Here is a 15,855-nt window from a genome sequence, read left to right as displayed (position 1 = left end):
TCACAAACTAATCAATGTTTCAATTTAATGACTGTGAAATATAATTATTCAAATCAAAATAGTTGTAAATAAATGGTTTAATATCAATTTTGTTCATAAGGCCTATAAAAAAAAATGTGTGTTTAGGGTAACACTGATGAAAAATTAGGTAAGGTAGGTAGGGATTTTTTTTTATTTTATATTTTTTCTTTGCATGAATCCTAAGAATGTTTGTTTCTGTCATATTTAAAAACGGATTTTTAAATAGAAATAATATAAAATTCACAATCGGAGAAAAACCGACATCAAGATCGGGGCTTTTTTGTAGGTTAGGTCAGGTTACCCTAAACACACAACTTTTTTTTTTAAGCCTAACAGAGCATTCCGTAAGACTCAAAATATATACAACTTTGTTGCAAGTTCTTTTGTAAAACGCAGCCAGACCTTACTGTATACACCCTATTAGGCGTACATCATATTTATCGACGCTGATGAAACAAATGGTCTAAAAGCACAAGAACCTGTCGTAAGGATTTTATACCCAACTTTTCTCATTCATATTTCTTTCATGTCGTCTCCTTACGCTTTTGGTATTTATTTTTTTTTTTACTTATAAAAATATGTATAGATTGATAGGAAGCATAGTATCTGAAGAACTTACAAAAAATCTGAAATTATTATATGGATCAAATATGGATAAGATCGACAGGAGATCCAAACATCTCATCTCAGATCTAGATAGGGTCAATCATAGGATCTTCCTGCCCCATCTGCCCCCCATCCCACTCCTCAAACTGGATTCATACAGTCTGTTAAGTTACCAAAGAATGTTTTGGGGGCTCTCCTGCACACACTCTTTATTTGACTCTTGCGGGAAAAATCGTATTCCGCCCCAATTTTTTAATGATATCATCGCAAAGAAAAAAATAAATTTACATTCTACAATTCATGACATCTGTTGTACTGATTATTTTATTATTCATGTGTATGAGGTATTGAGTAATAACTGGTGCATGCATGTATACTTGATGGTGTATACAGCACGCACGACAATTAAAAATAATATCCTAAAACTAGCAGTTAATGATGTCATCGTGGCTCAGCGTGGTAACAGGCCACGGCTTCGAAGTTTCCCTTGGTTTTCGCCTTTCTGGAGGAGCGTATTACAATGACAAGGGCGGCTATAAGGGAGAGGATCACGGCAGCCGAAACTCCGACCACGATCCAAAATATGGTGACGGATATTTTACCTAAAAGTAGAGGAACATGTGTAAATCATCTTATTTCTTAAAGACAGCAATAAAAATATTGACGGGGCGTGCTGACTGCGGTTAACACATCCTTTATATTTTTTTTTTGCTGGAAACCCATGCAGTGGACATATGTTGATTAATTCATTAAACTTAAAGTAACACATCTATTTTAAGAAACCTGATTTGATTGCATAGGTAAAATAAAATATTTAATAAATCCGCAATATTAATAAATCAACCGACTTTTAAATATTATACATACATATTTAATTAAAAGTCAAAGGAACCTGAGACACATTAACACAAATTCCTGAATGTTGTCGATGAACAAACGAACTTGTCGACGTCCGAGGCTCTTTTGTAAGGAAAAATATCGTTTGTTTCATGTGAAAAAGACCAATAAAAAACCGTGTACATTATGTACTTTAAATACCTGAGAAAAGAGTATCAGCCGCGAAAACGTTTGTTTCTTTTGAATCAACGTTAGCAGAAGAAACCTTCTCAAAATTGCTACATGTTGGAAACCCTGGGGGAACCTTTGGAACATTGGCAAATGATTCATTCAGCAGCAGGCCCATTCCGTGAGTAGCGTGGAACTCAATGTGACAATGCAGGAACCACAGACCTGGGTTATTCGCCTTGATTCGAATCACCACATAGCCTCCACCCGGAATGGTAATCGTATCTTTACGAGGAGGATTGTTAAGCTCCAAACCAGGAATATTTCCATTTCTCCAGGACTGGTTAGCCCAAATGACTTGGTCACACATGTTTTGCTCTTTGGGTAAACTACCCAAACATGCAAGATCTTCAGTTTGTGAAAGGAACCTTCCGGTTGTTGCGTTGTATTTTCCAAATCCTGTTTTCAAGACGTAAAATGAATGTCCATGCATATGAATAGGATGTGACATGCCTGCCTGAGATCCAATGTTTGAGAGGACAATCTGAACGGTATCGTTTGCATCCAAATTTAACGTATGTGTACACATACACATTTGCATCATCTTCATACCTTTACATTTTTCGCATTGCGTAGTTATCACCGATGGTTGTGATAAAGCTGCAACGGAAGGAAATTTAAACATTTTACCGTTCACCATTCCCTCTGAAAAGAAATTCAAGAAATACTCTGAAAATCTCCCCTCAACAACTTCCGGTGCAGGGTCATTCGGGATTGTTGACCTCAACTGATCAAAAAAGATACACTTTATGTTTTCACTTGCAGGATAGAACTGAAATGGACAATTCAAAACCAGGCAGACGTCTGCGACCTTACAGTCTTTTCTTGTAGTAACTGGATCATTCTCCGGCGCGGTATCATACCGTAAGATGGCCTCTGCCATGGTTACCCGATTCATTTCCAAGGTCTTACCACGGATCCAATAATTTCCTATGGTCTGGTTTGCAACCAATGTGAAGTCGTACCGCTCCCCAGGGTTAATGATAAACGATTCGACAGTCACTGGCTGTATGGGGAACCCATCCGATTCTATAACAGTGATCATATGACCATCCACGGAAACTCTAAACGGATAAAGGGCCCCGACTCCTATAGCTCGAAATCGGTATACACTCCCTTGTTTGACTTTGTAGACTGTTAATGGAGCCTCGTTATGAGAACCAGTTTCATAGTTGAAGTAGTAGCGTCCTCTGCCGTTGATCAAACCAGAATGTGCCTTTAAAAGACTGAATAAAGTCCCATCCACACTTTCCGATGGAATAAATTGTGTTCTGTTTTCCACTAAGCCATATACCATCATTTCAAATCCATAATCCGAATCCCAATTGTGATTCCATTCCTGAATCTGTAAGATATGCTCTGGAATAGGATTCGTTTCATTCTTTAAAATTATTAAAGCTCCAAACATTCCTTTTGTGCGTTGAGATCCGACGTGAGAATGGTACCAAAAAGTACCCGATGGGTACGCTTGAAACTCGTACGTAAACGTTTGTCCGGCTGCGATTGGACATTGCGTCACAAAGGGAACACCATCCATGTAAGGGGTCCCCGTCTGATGCAATCCGTGCCAATGAATAGTGACGGAATCAGATGCCAAACTGTTTGTGACGTGGACAATCAATGTTTGACCTTCATAGACGACAATATCCGGTCCAGGAAGCGTTCGATTAACAACGATTACAAGTCGTTTCGCCTCCCACCCATCCGCCGTGATGACGTCATCGACAGGTACCGTAGCTGACGTAGAAGGATCGGTAACCCTGTAGTCATAGAGTTTCCCCCGGGATGGGTACACCGTTGAATTCACTGTGTGAGTCATAGTGAGGTAGTGCTGCACGGTGAGGGAGGTTTCACAGACCCGTGCGGTACGATCACATTTATAGCTGGCTGCTGAAGAGAGGTGAACGATGAAGATGAAAATATGATATCCGGATGGCCACATGGTTTTTCTGAAAGACATGAATAGATATAAATTGGGTTTTTATGTCGACATATATCTCACAATCTAAAACTCATTATATTCTTAGCAACATTGTACTGATGAAAATTATTTTGATAAAAACTAGAGGTACTGTGAGCAAGCTCACAATTGATACCCCCGCTAAGAAAAAAATCATAACGCGTGTATTTTTGCTATTACAGAAAATATTGGATGAATCTATGTCACTGCCCATTTTCTATAAATAACAACTGCTCTATTTTTGAAAACTGTTAATGCTAATAGGAGTAAACAAACCAATTTCTATCCTTTAATTCCATTTTTTTTAAGTTAACTGTTAATGCATGAGGACATTTGCATCCTTCCGTTAACAACCATGACTCGAATCAAATGAAATTCACATATCAAGCAGCATTTAATATTTAAAAATTTTGAATTATTGGTATACTGAGCCCAATTTTTTTCCGAATTTTTTTTTCTACACATTTTTTTTCCTTAAAAAAAATTCATCGGGGCAGGCCATTTTCAGAGAGACGGGGATGAGAATCTAAATAGTTTTATGTCGCCTGAGACAAGCAAGCTTTGTGTCAAATTTTAATATCTTCTAATATTTCCATTAATACAAGACATGACACAGACAGAATTTAGCTTTTTTGAAAAAATGACCTTGAACTTCCTCAATTGACCTTGGGTAAGATCATGACACACCCTTTTGTCATTAGCAATATTTGTGTGAAGTAAGAACATTCAATGCTTCTCAATAAGGAAGATATGGACCGGACACGAATTTAGCACTTTTTCTGCCAGTGACCTTGACCTTGCTCAAATGACCTTGGCTCAAGGTCATGATACACCCTTAGGTCATAAGCAATCTTTGTGTGAAGTAAGAACTTCCAATGTTTCCCCATAGGAAAGATATGGACCAGACACGAATTTTGCATTTTTTCTTCCAGTGACCTTGACCTTGCCCGAATGACCTTGGGTCAAGGTCATGAGACACCCTTAGGTCATGAGCAATCTTTGAGTGAAGTAAGAACTTCCAATGTTTCTCCATAAGAAAGATATGGACCAGTCACGATTGCACAGACAGACGAACGGACGGACAAGGTGATTCCTATATACATGTACCCCCCAAACTTTGTTTGCAGGGGGGGGGGGGGGTAATAAAAATAGTTTCCCCCCTCTTTTTGCACCAGATATGTAAAGAATTGTTGCTCTTTGTTACTAGTAAACATTTTGTATCCTTTTATTTCAAAACTATGGTATGTATGGAGACGTATTTATTTATTTAAGTGTCTTTCAGTATGTTACTGTGACTTTAATAAATCATATTTAAGTTGGTACGGGACAACTGTCGATATTAAGTACAATATACTCAGTAATCAAAATACTTTCACCGGTTTAGAATTTTTAAATGCTGAAAATATATGTTTTTAAATGTCTCGGAAAGGTAAAAACTTAAAACTATGAAAGCCCCAGGGTGATTCCAACTAACGCGTTTACGATTAATAGTGAACGCTCTAACCTTTTTCGCCACACTGTTAGTAAAAATTTGGGGGAAAGATCATTAAACTATATCCTTCATTAAAAGTTTATTTCAACAGACGTATGTTAAATATGGAGGTGTCCCATGCCACCTAAAAATTTCTTTTATCAACCTCACCTGACAGAAATACATGTAGTACTTACTTATAATGAAGAAGGCTTGTCATTATTTTCTTGTTTTTTAAAGTAAACAACAGTTTTAAAACCGGAAGTGGCTTGAGTGCAAGCACAGAGTTAATTTCTTTTTTCAGTTTGGGTTGTATTTTGTGGATGGGTTATATACTGTGCGATACATCCGTTTCACGTAATGACAAAATACCTCATGAGTATGTGTAATGTTTGAAGTGATGTGTGCAATGTCAGTTAGAAGATTTATAATGTGTCACAAATAATGTAACGAAGAGAGGACACCAAACAACATCCTGCAGATTTTTAAATCTTCAAAATAAGTAGCCTATGTAGCTGCGCACTTCGACAGCCGTTTTGAGGGATTAAAAAGGCATTGTCCTGTTCTTGAATGCACATTTTTCAAACAAAATAAGATATAGGACTTCATAATCATTGCTTTTGTATCTTTTGACAACATTTATTCAACCCGGGTCAATATTCTTTGTTACAACACAATTCAATTTATAAACCGTCGACATAATAGGAACTAGGTTCTGTTTATATTTTGTTTTTTGTAGAAACTTGAGAGACGAGTTAAAACACATCCAGGTAAGAAGATAGGTGAATAAGGCGTGTAAACTGCCCATATGAGGATAGATAAAATACTATAAAATAAAAATATCAACAAATCTCATAATTTCTTTTTACATTATTGAAAACAATGTATATTTAACATAACATCGAGTTATAAGCATTAGATATGTTAAATATTTGGAATAGGTTGAATAAAACTGACGTATGCGTAACAAAACCTATAAATACTTATAGTGTCATTTTTAGAACTTCAACGCCTTTTCTTTTATAGAGTGGGTCTGAACTCCATATTTTTGTCATAGTCTATATAAGGTTTATAGAAAATCAAACCGATTTCAATCAACGAAAACGTAGAGAGATGACCCGCTATACTTTAAAAATGTTATTTTGTATCGCAACAATTGAACGTTTTAGAAAAATAATACAAGTCCGTAAATTCGTAGGGGTAAGTCCCATATCGCATTTAACGATGGTGTTTGTTGTAACTGAAATGGCTCAGTGGTTAGAGCACCAGGCATTGGGTAACATTATAGAGCTAGGATTTTTAGGTTGTGGGTTCGGTACTACCAAAACTTTAGATTTTTTTTCCTTATCGTTTGTTAAAATATTCAAAACTGAATATTGTTAAAAATTGTGCTTTTGTTAACTTTTATTATAACATCAAGTATATCAAGTTGGTAAAAATTAAATTTGAAATTGTACTTCACGACTTAACCAAATGGGCATTTGCGCTATCTTGTTCCCCCATCTTCTTTTTTTCATTGTTTGTGTCAAATAAATTGAGAAAAGAAACACATTTTAATTAACCTGATGGGAATTACGATTCAAATATGAAAAGACAACTATACAATTTTGCTTCATAAGATGAATCGTAACGTTTGTTAGTAATTCTGAAACTGTCCTTTCTTTGATTTAATGTTGAATCATATAACGTGTGCATATACTTCCATAAGGAGTTGTAAAGTAAATAAGACTTATTGTAATTATGTGATACTGGTTGAATTAAGATTTTTAGGGTTTATTTAACACATCTGTCCGTGAAAAAAACCCAATACGTTCTGTATACTCTTACGTTTCTTATAGGGTTAGTAAGAACATGGAGGGGAGTAGGTAGGCGGAATGGTAGAGAAATCATATATTTTATTTTACATGTTGGCTTACCGAAATATACAGTGTATTTGTTATACGTACGCTTGACGCTCTTGAAACTCCTCTATAAACGACTAACTCTCTCCCCCCCCCCCCCCCCCCCCACCTCCCAATAAAAAAAAACCCGCAAAGAAACAAATAACCGAAAGACTCTTAAAGCAATATGAGCTGTATTTTTTAGAATTTTATTTTGCTGCAAAAACCTGCTAGTATGATAAGTCTGCATGTAACTTAAACTTTTATGATAGATAAAATTTGAAAAAATCATTAATTTTTGTCAGAAGAATAATTTCTCTTATAAGGAATATATAGCAGAATAGTTTTTGCACAGTACGACAAAAATTTATTTTTTTCTCAAATTAAGGCTTTAAAACGGCTTTTCCCACTAAATTATAGTTAACAGAAATTTAAAAACAATAAATTTTTTGTAGAAAACAACATTTTCGTAAAAAAAAAAAAAAAACATGAAAATTGCAGCTCCAATTGCTATAAATTTCGCTGAAGCTTTAAGCATAGACTATCAAAATTAATCTTTAAACAAACATGTATGATACCAGCTATTTTAAAAACATTCAAATCTAATTTTTTTCCCCCTTTTTTCTTTCTTTTTCCTCATCCATTTCCCTTTTTTAAACACACAATACATATATAAATACCTATATTTACTTATCTAACAAGTGGATTGAAATGAAAACAGTTCCAGACAACTCTCTGCATGGTCAATATTAAATCTTTGTATAAATTCTTTTGGTTTGAAAATGTTATTTTATGCATGGTTCCAAAATTTTTGTCACTGAATAGATACAAAGCGAAAATCTAAGTAATGCAGAACAATAGAGAGGTTTTTTTGTTTTGAACATATTTTATTGACTAAACAAAAGGATCAGAAACAAGTTCTAACAACTTACAAGTTCCTCTCCTTAAAGAGAGGGGTATAAAGATCATCAGTGAAATGGTTTACTTGAGTACACGTTCTTCAAATGCCTTTTCTTATCTATTTAGGTTAATTATGTAAAAAAAAAAAAATCTCAAATATGCCACCATTGGATTTTTAAAAAATAACAACTACCGCTATATAGAAATGGCTTTCTAGCCACCAGTGCTGGGATTGTCTTTTCGCTGTTGTTGACTTTGAAGTCGCGTTTGTAGATTTCGTTTCAAAACAAGGTATGCTTCATGAATAAGAAGCCTACTGCCTGTCGCGATACAAAACATCAGAGTAATAGATACGTTGCCATATTTGGGGTACATTTGTTACAAAACGCAATAGAATATTTGCATCGTAAGGCAAAATATTATAATTATGCGACGCTTGCTACATACCTTACACAAAATGTGATCAACTGAATGATGGCATCCCAACCGTAGGATAACAGTGTTATCGATTAGATAACGACAACCTAGGATAAAATAAACACACATGTGTCTAAAAGTTAAATTAAGTTCACAAGTATATGGATGAACATGAAATGTTATACTGTTTGAATAATTTGAATTGTACATATCGGATAATATCGGCGTATATCTTTAACACAACTTTGTAACTCTGTATGAAATATTATTTTATAGGAATGTATTTGTTGTCGCCTAAAAACATTTGTTTTCAATGAAGTGTCAACAGTCTATATAGATATGACTTTAATCTGACTCAAATATCAAATTGAAAGGAGAAAATAAAACGCAACTTCTATGAAATCATGAAATTATCATACAAATTACTTAAAGGTTATTTGACCCGGCAACTCAGAATTATCGGTATTTGTCTTTATATGTATATGCTTATAATCTCTGATTTATTTTTAAAGTTGTATAGGTAACATAATAACGCGTATGATAACATTGATTGCAAGACTGAGTATCGTAAAAACTACATGAACCCTAGCTACATGTAGGTATCTGTCGGTCGAATTGAACGTAATTATTATTATTAAATTTACGCTAGTTATATAACGGTAAAGATAGTTCAAGATCGTAGCGACTACGTAGAGCAAAGTAGTCGTTACAATCCTTCATGCAGTCTTTGGCGGAGTTCAAGACAGTAGCAGCTACCTCAAGCAATGCGACCTAGATACATGTTTATAACCTAGCAACTAATAGGGGCTAACTGCTACGATATTTTTTATACATCCCTGGATTACAAAAGGGTTTTCCCTTTCCCCAACATCTAAATACGTGTATGCATATTTACTAGACGTTTACAAGTAGTGAGGAATTGATTCATCAATCACACACACACACACATACAGCATTAAACCGCTTTGACCTAGAGAATTTTTCTGCATGGATTCATTCATTGTTCTATAACTTACCCCTGGCTACGATAGCATTCCAAATGTCCAGATCCTTTTACAACAATCGGCTTATTTGTGTTAAAAAACAAAGCAATGGAAGATGGGATAGGAAAATAAATCGATACTATTCTTGGAGCAACATCATTTGAATGTCTCAGCTTAACGTCACGTTAAGCATGTCTGGTCCAATAAATTGTTAATTAAGTCGATATTGATTGAAATGCACGGATTAACGACAGTTACCTAAAAAGTTATAGTAATTATCCTTAAAGTTGTAGTAGTAACTTCCATACACGTGGGTTGACTCTTCCTTTGAGGTAACGTTTCTTTTTACAAGTAGATATAAACCCTCTTACTATAATAATAACAACTGCTCATTTTATTACAGTACGGACAAGTTGTATTTTTATGTTCCCCTTCGAAGAAGGGAGGGCATATTGTTTTGCTGGTGTCTGTCGGTCTGTCGGTCGGTTTACTAACAGTTTCCGTTTATTTTCTTCGCAGAGGATACACATATTGAAATGAAATTTGATATACAGTATGCTATTATGATATGCTATTATTACTATGCTATTAACCGCCATGGATTTGCAGATGACACACAACTTTACAGCCGATTGAGTGTTAAAGACACAACCATGCGTAACTTTCAAGTCAAAACCATGGAAAACTGCATAGCATCTGTTCGATTATGGATGACTGTGAATAAACACAAACTAAACGACGCAAAAACTGAGGTAATGGTGGTTGCTAGTTCCCACAACCAGTGCCGTCTGAGAGATATCAGCATTAAGATTGGCGAGGCAATAGTAACACCTAGGCCCAATGTAAAAAAAACCTTGGTGCTGTCTTAGACACTACCCTATCAATGGAGAAACAAGTCAGCTCTGTCGCCAGAAAGATATACTTTAACATCCGGAGAATCTCGAAGGTGAAACACCATCTCACCCAAGAAGCTTGTACAAATGTCATCAATGCAACAGTCATATCCCATCTTGACTACCACAATGCCCTCCTGCTTGGCATAACCGATCGTCAGATGCACCAGTTACAAGTGGCTCAAAACAGTGCTACACGTTGTCTAACAAAAACACATTACAGACAACACATTATGCCAGTACTTCAAGAACTACACTGGCTGCCTGTAAAACAACGTGTTATATTCAAAGTACTGACAACCATCCACAAATCATTACATTACTCAACAGCACCAACATACTTGAGCGAACTATGTTCTGTCTACCAACCACACAGGACAATGAGATCATCATTTGACCAATGGAAACTGGTACTTAAGAGGTCATCAAATAAATACGGCGCAAGAGCTATAAACATTCTAGGTGCCCAACTGTGGAATGAACTACCATTGGAACTTAGTAAGCTTAAAACACACGGAGCATTCTGCAAGACCCTCAAAACACTGTTGTTCAAGCGTGAATATAAAACATAGACGAGTAGAATGTAAAGACTACGTATGTAAATATCCTGCTCACCCTTTAATTATGTTTTAGATAAGCTTCGGTTGATTGATCAACACTTTACTAATATTTTTTTAAAGTATCTCTTACATAGCATTTATAATCACATCCCTTTTATTAACACAGTGTACAACGCATAGAAACTACATTTATATTTTGCGCTATATAAGTCAATATAATAATACTAATAATAATAATACATGTTTATCATAATAATACCTAGATCAAGTATGATTTTGGGTGCGATTGCGAAATTTGTGACAGAGTTATACCCCTAAGACTCAGAAAAATTTCAATTATTTGCAGTTTCCCTTCATTTTTTCGCACAGGTTTTACTTACTGATATACAATTTCGGATACAGATTATTTTTTTTTATATAATATCGTAGAAAAGTAAAATTTTGGGTATGATCAAGCGATTTTGAGTTATTTGCATCAGACTTAGAAAAATTTCAATTATATGCATTTCGTTCATTTTCTTTGCAGAGGTTTTCATTATTTGCAGTTTCAGTTCATTTTTCCTCGCAGTTGTTTCCAAGGGAGGGGGAATAAGTGTTTTACAAACATTTCTTGTTTGTTGTTAGTGCCAAAGATGGAATGTTTGAGTTTATATACATTAATCTTAACAAACAAACTAATGATGAATTAAACTTTCATTCAAAATGAACAAATCATAGAAACGATATTGTTTTAATCATAAATGTAAAGAAAAAACATGATATGTGTTAGATAAAAGAAAATACATAAAATTAGGTGTAAGTATTTTGTTTCAAATTGTCAAGTATATAATGCTTTTCAAAAACTGTAAATGTTATACTCTAAAATAAGAACCCCAAAAAGCGATATAAAAACGTAAAAATAATATAAAAAGAATAAAGAAAAAAATCATACACACAAACATATATATATACATGAAGAAAGTGCAAAATATATGTTCTGTATATATTCAACGGTCCTTAATCAGTCCTACATTCTCCCGTTCGCTTTATTTTTGATTATTCTAATTACATGTATCTCTATCCTAACCTCCTTGTACTAATAATTATTAAATGATGGATTCGTTTTTCCCGTAGTATCTGCCTTGGATGAAGATGATCTTTTGGAAGAAAAGTGCATACCGATGATTACCAGTAACTGTAAGAAGATGACAGCCGCCATAACACCGACGATGACGTAGAATCGTTGCATTGAAATTGTCTCTGAAAATAAAATAATGACCATCGTATTTAGATACTTTTCGTTCAGAGAAATACTTTGATAAAAAAGTTAATTACTCTAAATTAATTTTGTAAAAACAAATCAAATCTATGATTTACAATTCTGAGGTTTATTTTTTTTTTGTATAGATCTGTGAATTGTCGTGATTTCTTACCTTCAATATCTACTTCAGAAGCCACATATACGTCTTCTTCTCCTTCAATTTTAAAGTCACCACAAGTCGGAAAATGTTTAGGGGTTTTAGGAAGATTATCAAAAGACTCGTTAAGAAGCATGGCCATTCCATCAGCTGCATGAAGCTCAATATGGCAGTGCATAATCCACAGCCCAGGGTTATCTGCCCTGATTCTTATCACAGCATAACCACCGCTAGGAATTATAAGTGTATCTTTTCGCGGCGGGTTTTGTAGTTCCAAATCAGGGACATTTCCATTCAGCCAGGTCTGGTTTGCCCATGTTGCAGTATTGCAAAACGATTTTTCAAGAGGAACTCCACCCCTGCAATCAATGTCTGAATTTTGAGCTAGGAACTTTCCTGTGGTTTCGTTGTATTCTGCATACCCCATTTTAAGAACATAGAATGAATGACCATGCATATGGACCGGATGAGCCCATCCACGCCCAACGCCCATATTTAGAAACACCATTTGAACTGTGTCGCCGTGATCAAGAGAAAGGGCGTTCGTACATTTACACTGCTTCTGTTCATCACAGTGAAAATTTTTGCAAGCATTCGTAACCTGTTGTGGTTGTGATACTCCAGATACCGTGGGGAATTCTAGTGCTATACCGTTGACTGAGCTTGGAAAGCTAGTTACACCTGGAAATGCAAAATTAAGGAAATATTCTTTAAATTTTCCATCAACCACTGTTGGTGCAGGATCGTTGGATGCTGACGAACGAAGGTGATCAAATCGAATACACTCTGTAAACTCGTTCTTTGGGAAATAAGTAAATGGACAATTAATGACAACACATTTATCTTGTTCAGTGCACGCTTTTCGAGCAGTTGTGGGTTCGGCATCAGATGCACCCTCGTATCGTAAGATTGCCTCTGCTATCGTATTTCTGGGAGTCACCTCTAATGTTTTCCCGCGAATCCAATAGTTTCCAACAGATTGATTTGCATTAATAACAAAATCGAATCTCTCTCCTGGGTTTATTACGAATGATTCAGCTAGAGTTGGTCGAATGGGGTATCCATCCGATTCGATAACACTTAACATGTGATTGTCTACTGAAACTCGAAATGGAAAAAGAGCACCTACATTGATGACACGGAATCGATAAGAGGTATTTTGTTTTACGTTAAAAACTTCTAAAGGAGCCTCGTTATGAATCCCCCTCTCTAGATCGAAATAAAAGCGCCCCCTCCCGTTGATGAGGCCGGATTGGGCTTTGAAAAGACTATAGAAGCTACCGTCTAAGGATTGGGATGGAATGTATTTTGTTCTATTTTCTATGATCCCGTAAACCATTAATTGATATCCCATGTTTCCATCCCAGTCGTGATTCCAGTCTTGGATTTGCAAAATGTGTTCTGGAAGAGGATCGGGTTCGTTTTTACGTACGACAAAAGCTCCTAGTAGTCCGTCAACTCGTTGGGAGCCTACGTGGGAATGATACCAAAATGTACCAGGAGGGTACGCCTTAAATTTGTATGTATACGTTTGTCCCGATTCGATGGGACACTGCGATACAAAGGGGACTCCGTCCATAAAGGGAGTTCCCGACTGGTGAAGACCATGCCAGTGGATCGTCACTGTATCGGAATGTAAGTGGTTTTTCACGTGAATGATCACTGTCTGTCCCTCGTAAACGATGATGTCTGGTCCGGGAAGACTTTGATTGGCGACAACCAGAAGTCGCCTCATCTCCCAACCATCCCCTGTAATGATGTTCTCTTCAGGAACAGGATCTGCATTTGATGTGTTGGTCACGTCGTACTTGTAGAGCTTGCCTTTTTTGGGATACACTGCAAGGGAGTCATGGCTTGACATTGTAAGGTAGTGCTCGATGTCGAGAGAAGTTTCGCAAATTTGTGCTGTCTTCTCGCAGACATAGCCAATCACGGGAGATACCGACAGGAAAACTAGGAAACACGAAGACAGCATGGTGCCAGTCTGCAAAATACACAAACAAACAGTTTATTATCATCATCGTCGTCATCATCATCATCATCAGCATCATCAGCATCATCAGCATCATCAAATTAACCTTGGGAGAAGGTAGAGGGTTGTTTTTGAAAAACCATTGGAGTTTTAATTTACAATGTCTTTTAGGGTGATTTGTAAAGATACACTTATAAACCAACAAAATGTGATTTATTTCCAATATTGAAGATTTATTTGGTGCGTGCAAAATCAATAATCTGTTTTTCTTTGCACATAACTCGGTAAAAGATTTAGGATGTTTGTTAAAACACTTTATATGGTCTACTCCGTCTTTTCTATATCGATTTTTTAAATAGAAAAAAAAATAATTTTTTTTTAGTCTTTAGCATCTGATGAATTAAGTATTGTGACTGAGAGTTAAGAGAATAAATAGAACTGGAATAATTGTCTTTGATGAGTAATTATCTTACCTTGACAGTTTCCATTTTTTCTAAAAACTCTTATTATCACAACTGATTTTCAAATAAATGTTAATCGGGTCTGGGAACAAACCATTTTTGTCCAAGATGGTAGTATTTATCCAACAGATGGAATCACTTTATTCGCAACGATATACCATAAATGTAAAGGGATGTGTGCACCTATTCATATATATTTTTTTATTACTATGGCAATGGACAACAACGCTCACCTGAGCATCAATGTTTTACTCAGATATATTGCAAAGCAGCTTAACTGAATGAAATAGTGAGAAAAAAAAATATACGGACATTAATTTCTTGAAACATTAAAAGACCCTGTAAGTTGTCAGAACTTGTGTCTGAATCTTTTAGGGATTCTGGTCTCATGACAGAAAATATTTGTTCAAACATGCACTCTTACAGTACTTTCAAAGTTATATCATTTTTTAATTTTCTTTAGAGACATGAAATTGCTCATATTATATAGTATGTGGTATGAATATGCAGTCTTTTACTAACTTGCTTAAAATATGTGTACACATTAGCTTCTTTTGGCATTTAAGGGTATTTCAAACATTCTTATTTTGAAATTATACACTATGCTACACTATTTTACTCCCCTAACTCTCTCTCTCTCTCTCTCTCTCTCTCTCTCTCTCTCTTTCTCTCTCTCTCTGACCTATTGACAAAAATTAATCAAAGTATTGGAGAACTGACGGGAGTTGATTTTGTCGATGCTTATTTATTTTAAAATCAATGATATTTTATTTTGCAAGACAGGTACATGTATTTTCTAATTTGAATTACGCACATTTTTATAATACGAATTTTTGGACTTTTTGACAAAATGTCGAGAAAACCCCATATGAATAATGTTAAATAATTTTAAAGATAAAATTAATTCAATCAAACTATGTATCAGTGATAGAAATATTTCTCGAAAATTGTATGGATCCAAGCAATATTGAACTCTAACGTTAGTCTCGTTCAACCAAACGCTCGGCTGACACCGTAAATCTCCGACAAGGATTTACGGAGACAGCCGAGCGTCGAGTTGAACGAGACTATATTGAACTCTGGCGTAGGAATACATACGACTACAAAAAATATTTAGATTGTTCGTACATTTAAAATCTGACTATTTTCAGGGTATTTATAAATTAGTTTCCTTGAAAAACAATGCTTTAGCATACATAACATCGAATTCATCAATTATTTTCAAGAACCAAGTCTTGTCAGCAGCAATGATTTGTGCTGAGGTCCAAA

At 35.5% G+C, this 15,855-nt stretch overlaps 2 protein-coding genes across 9 annotated transcripts in view; both read right to left on the bottom strand.

The window, feature by feature from the left end:
• Nucleotides 1–13: 13 nt before the first annotated feature.
• Nucleotides 14–9,481, bottom strand: LOC105322364 (uncharacterized). 3 transcript variants are annotated; one of them, XM_020064885.3, is made up of 4 exons: nt 9,337–9,454; nt 8,351–8,427; nt 1,666–3,641; nt 14–1,229 (listed from the first exon to the last, which is right to left on the bottom strand). In XM_020064885.3, exons 3-4 carry the CDS (start codon nt 3,632–3,634, stop codon nt 1,069–1,071), a joined length of 2,130 nt encoding a protein of 709 aa, XP_019920444.3. In that variant the 5' UTR covers nt 3,635–3,641; nt 8,351–8,427; nt 9,337–9,454; the 3' UTR covers nt 14–1,068. The 3 variants fall into 3 exon arrangements, with proteins under 3 accessions (XP_019920444.3, XP_011419324.3, XP_011419322.3); XM_011421022.4 differs by lacking the exon at nt 8,351–8,427 and having other exon boundaries at nt 9,337–9,481; XM_011421020.4 differs by lacking the exons at nt 8,351–8,427; nt 9,337–9,454 and adding an exon at nt 5,321–5,468.
• Nucleotides 9,482–11,472: 1,991 nt separating this feature from the next.
• LOC105322367 (uncharacterized) overlaps nt 11,473–15,855 on the bottom strand; it is a 31,149-nt gene continuing 26,766 nt past the window's right edge. For 5 of the 6 annotated variants that reach the window (XM_034450016.2, XM_066082236.1, XM_034450007.2 and 2 more), the window contains 2 exons: nt 12,169–14,137; nt 11,473–11,995 (listed from right to left, as the gene is read on the bottom strand). In XM_034450016.2, the coding sequence (XP_034305907.2) occupies nt 11,832–11,995; nt 12,169–14,128 (2,124 nt within the window). In that variant the 5' untranslated portion in view covers nt 14,129–14,137 and the 3' untranslated portion in view covers nt 11,473–11,831. Of the gene's footprint in view, nt 11,996–12,168; nt 14,138–14,598; nt 14,629–15,855 lie in introns of those variants that run through there. The other variant, XM_066082235.1, reaches the window with a different exon arrangement.

Source organism: Magallana gigas, chromosome 4 (genome assembly GCF_963853765.1).
Source record: "Magallana gigas chromosome 4, xbMagGiga1.1, whole genome shotgun sequence".
NCBI classification, from domain to species: domain Eukaryota; kingdom Metazoa; phylum Mollusca; class Bivalvia; order Ostreida; family Ostreidae; genus Magallana; species Magallana gigas.
Note: the sequence above shows the minus strand (reverse complement) of the source record. Positions and strands in the feature narration are given on the sequence as shown.

What these genes read in the sequence shown, in the direction of transcription:
- LOC105322364 (XM_011421020.4), bottom strand. Translation starts at nt 5,343, where the DNA reads ATGACAAGCCTTCTTCATTATAA. An exon ending in ACAAGCCTTCTTCATTATAA is followed by an intron (nt 3,642 to 5,320) that starts GTAAGTACTACA and finishes CATGTCTTTCAG; the next exon opens with AAAAACCATGTGGCCATCCG. An exon ending in GGCTGATACTCTTTTCTCAG is followed by an intron (nt 1,230 to 1,665) that starts GTATTTAAAGTA and finishes CTCTACTTTTAG; the next exon opens with GTAAAATATCCGTCACCATA.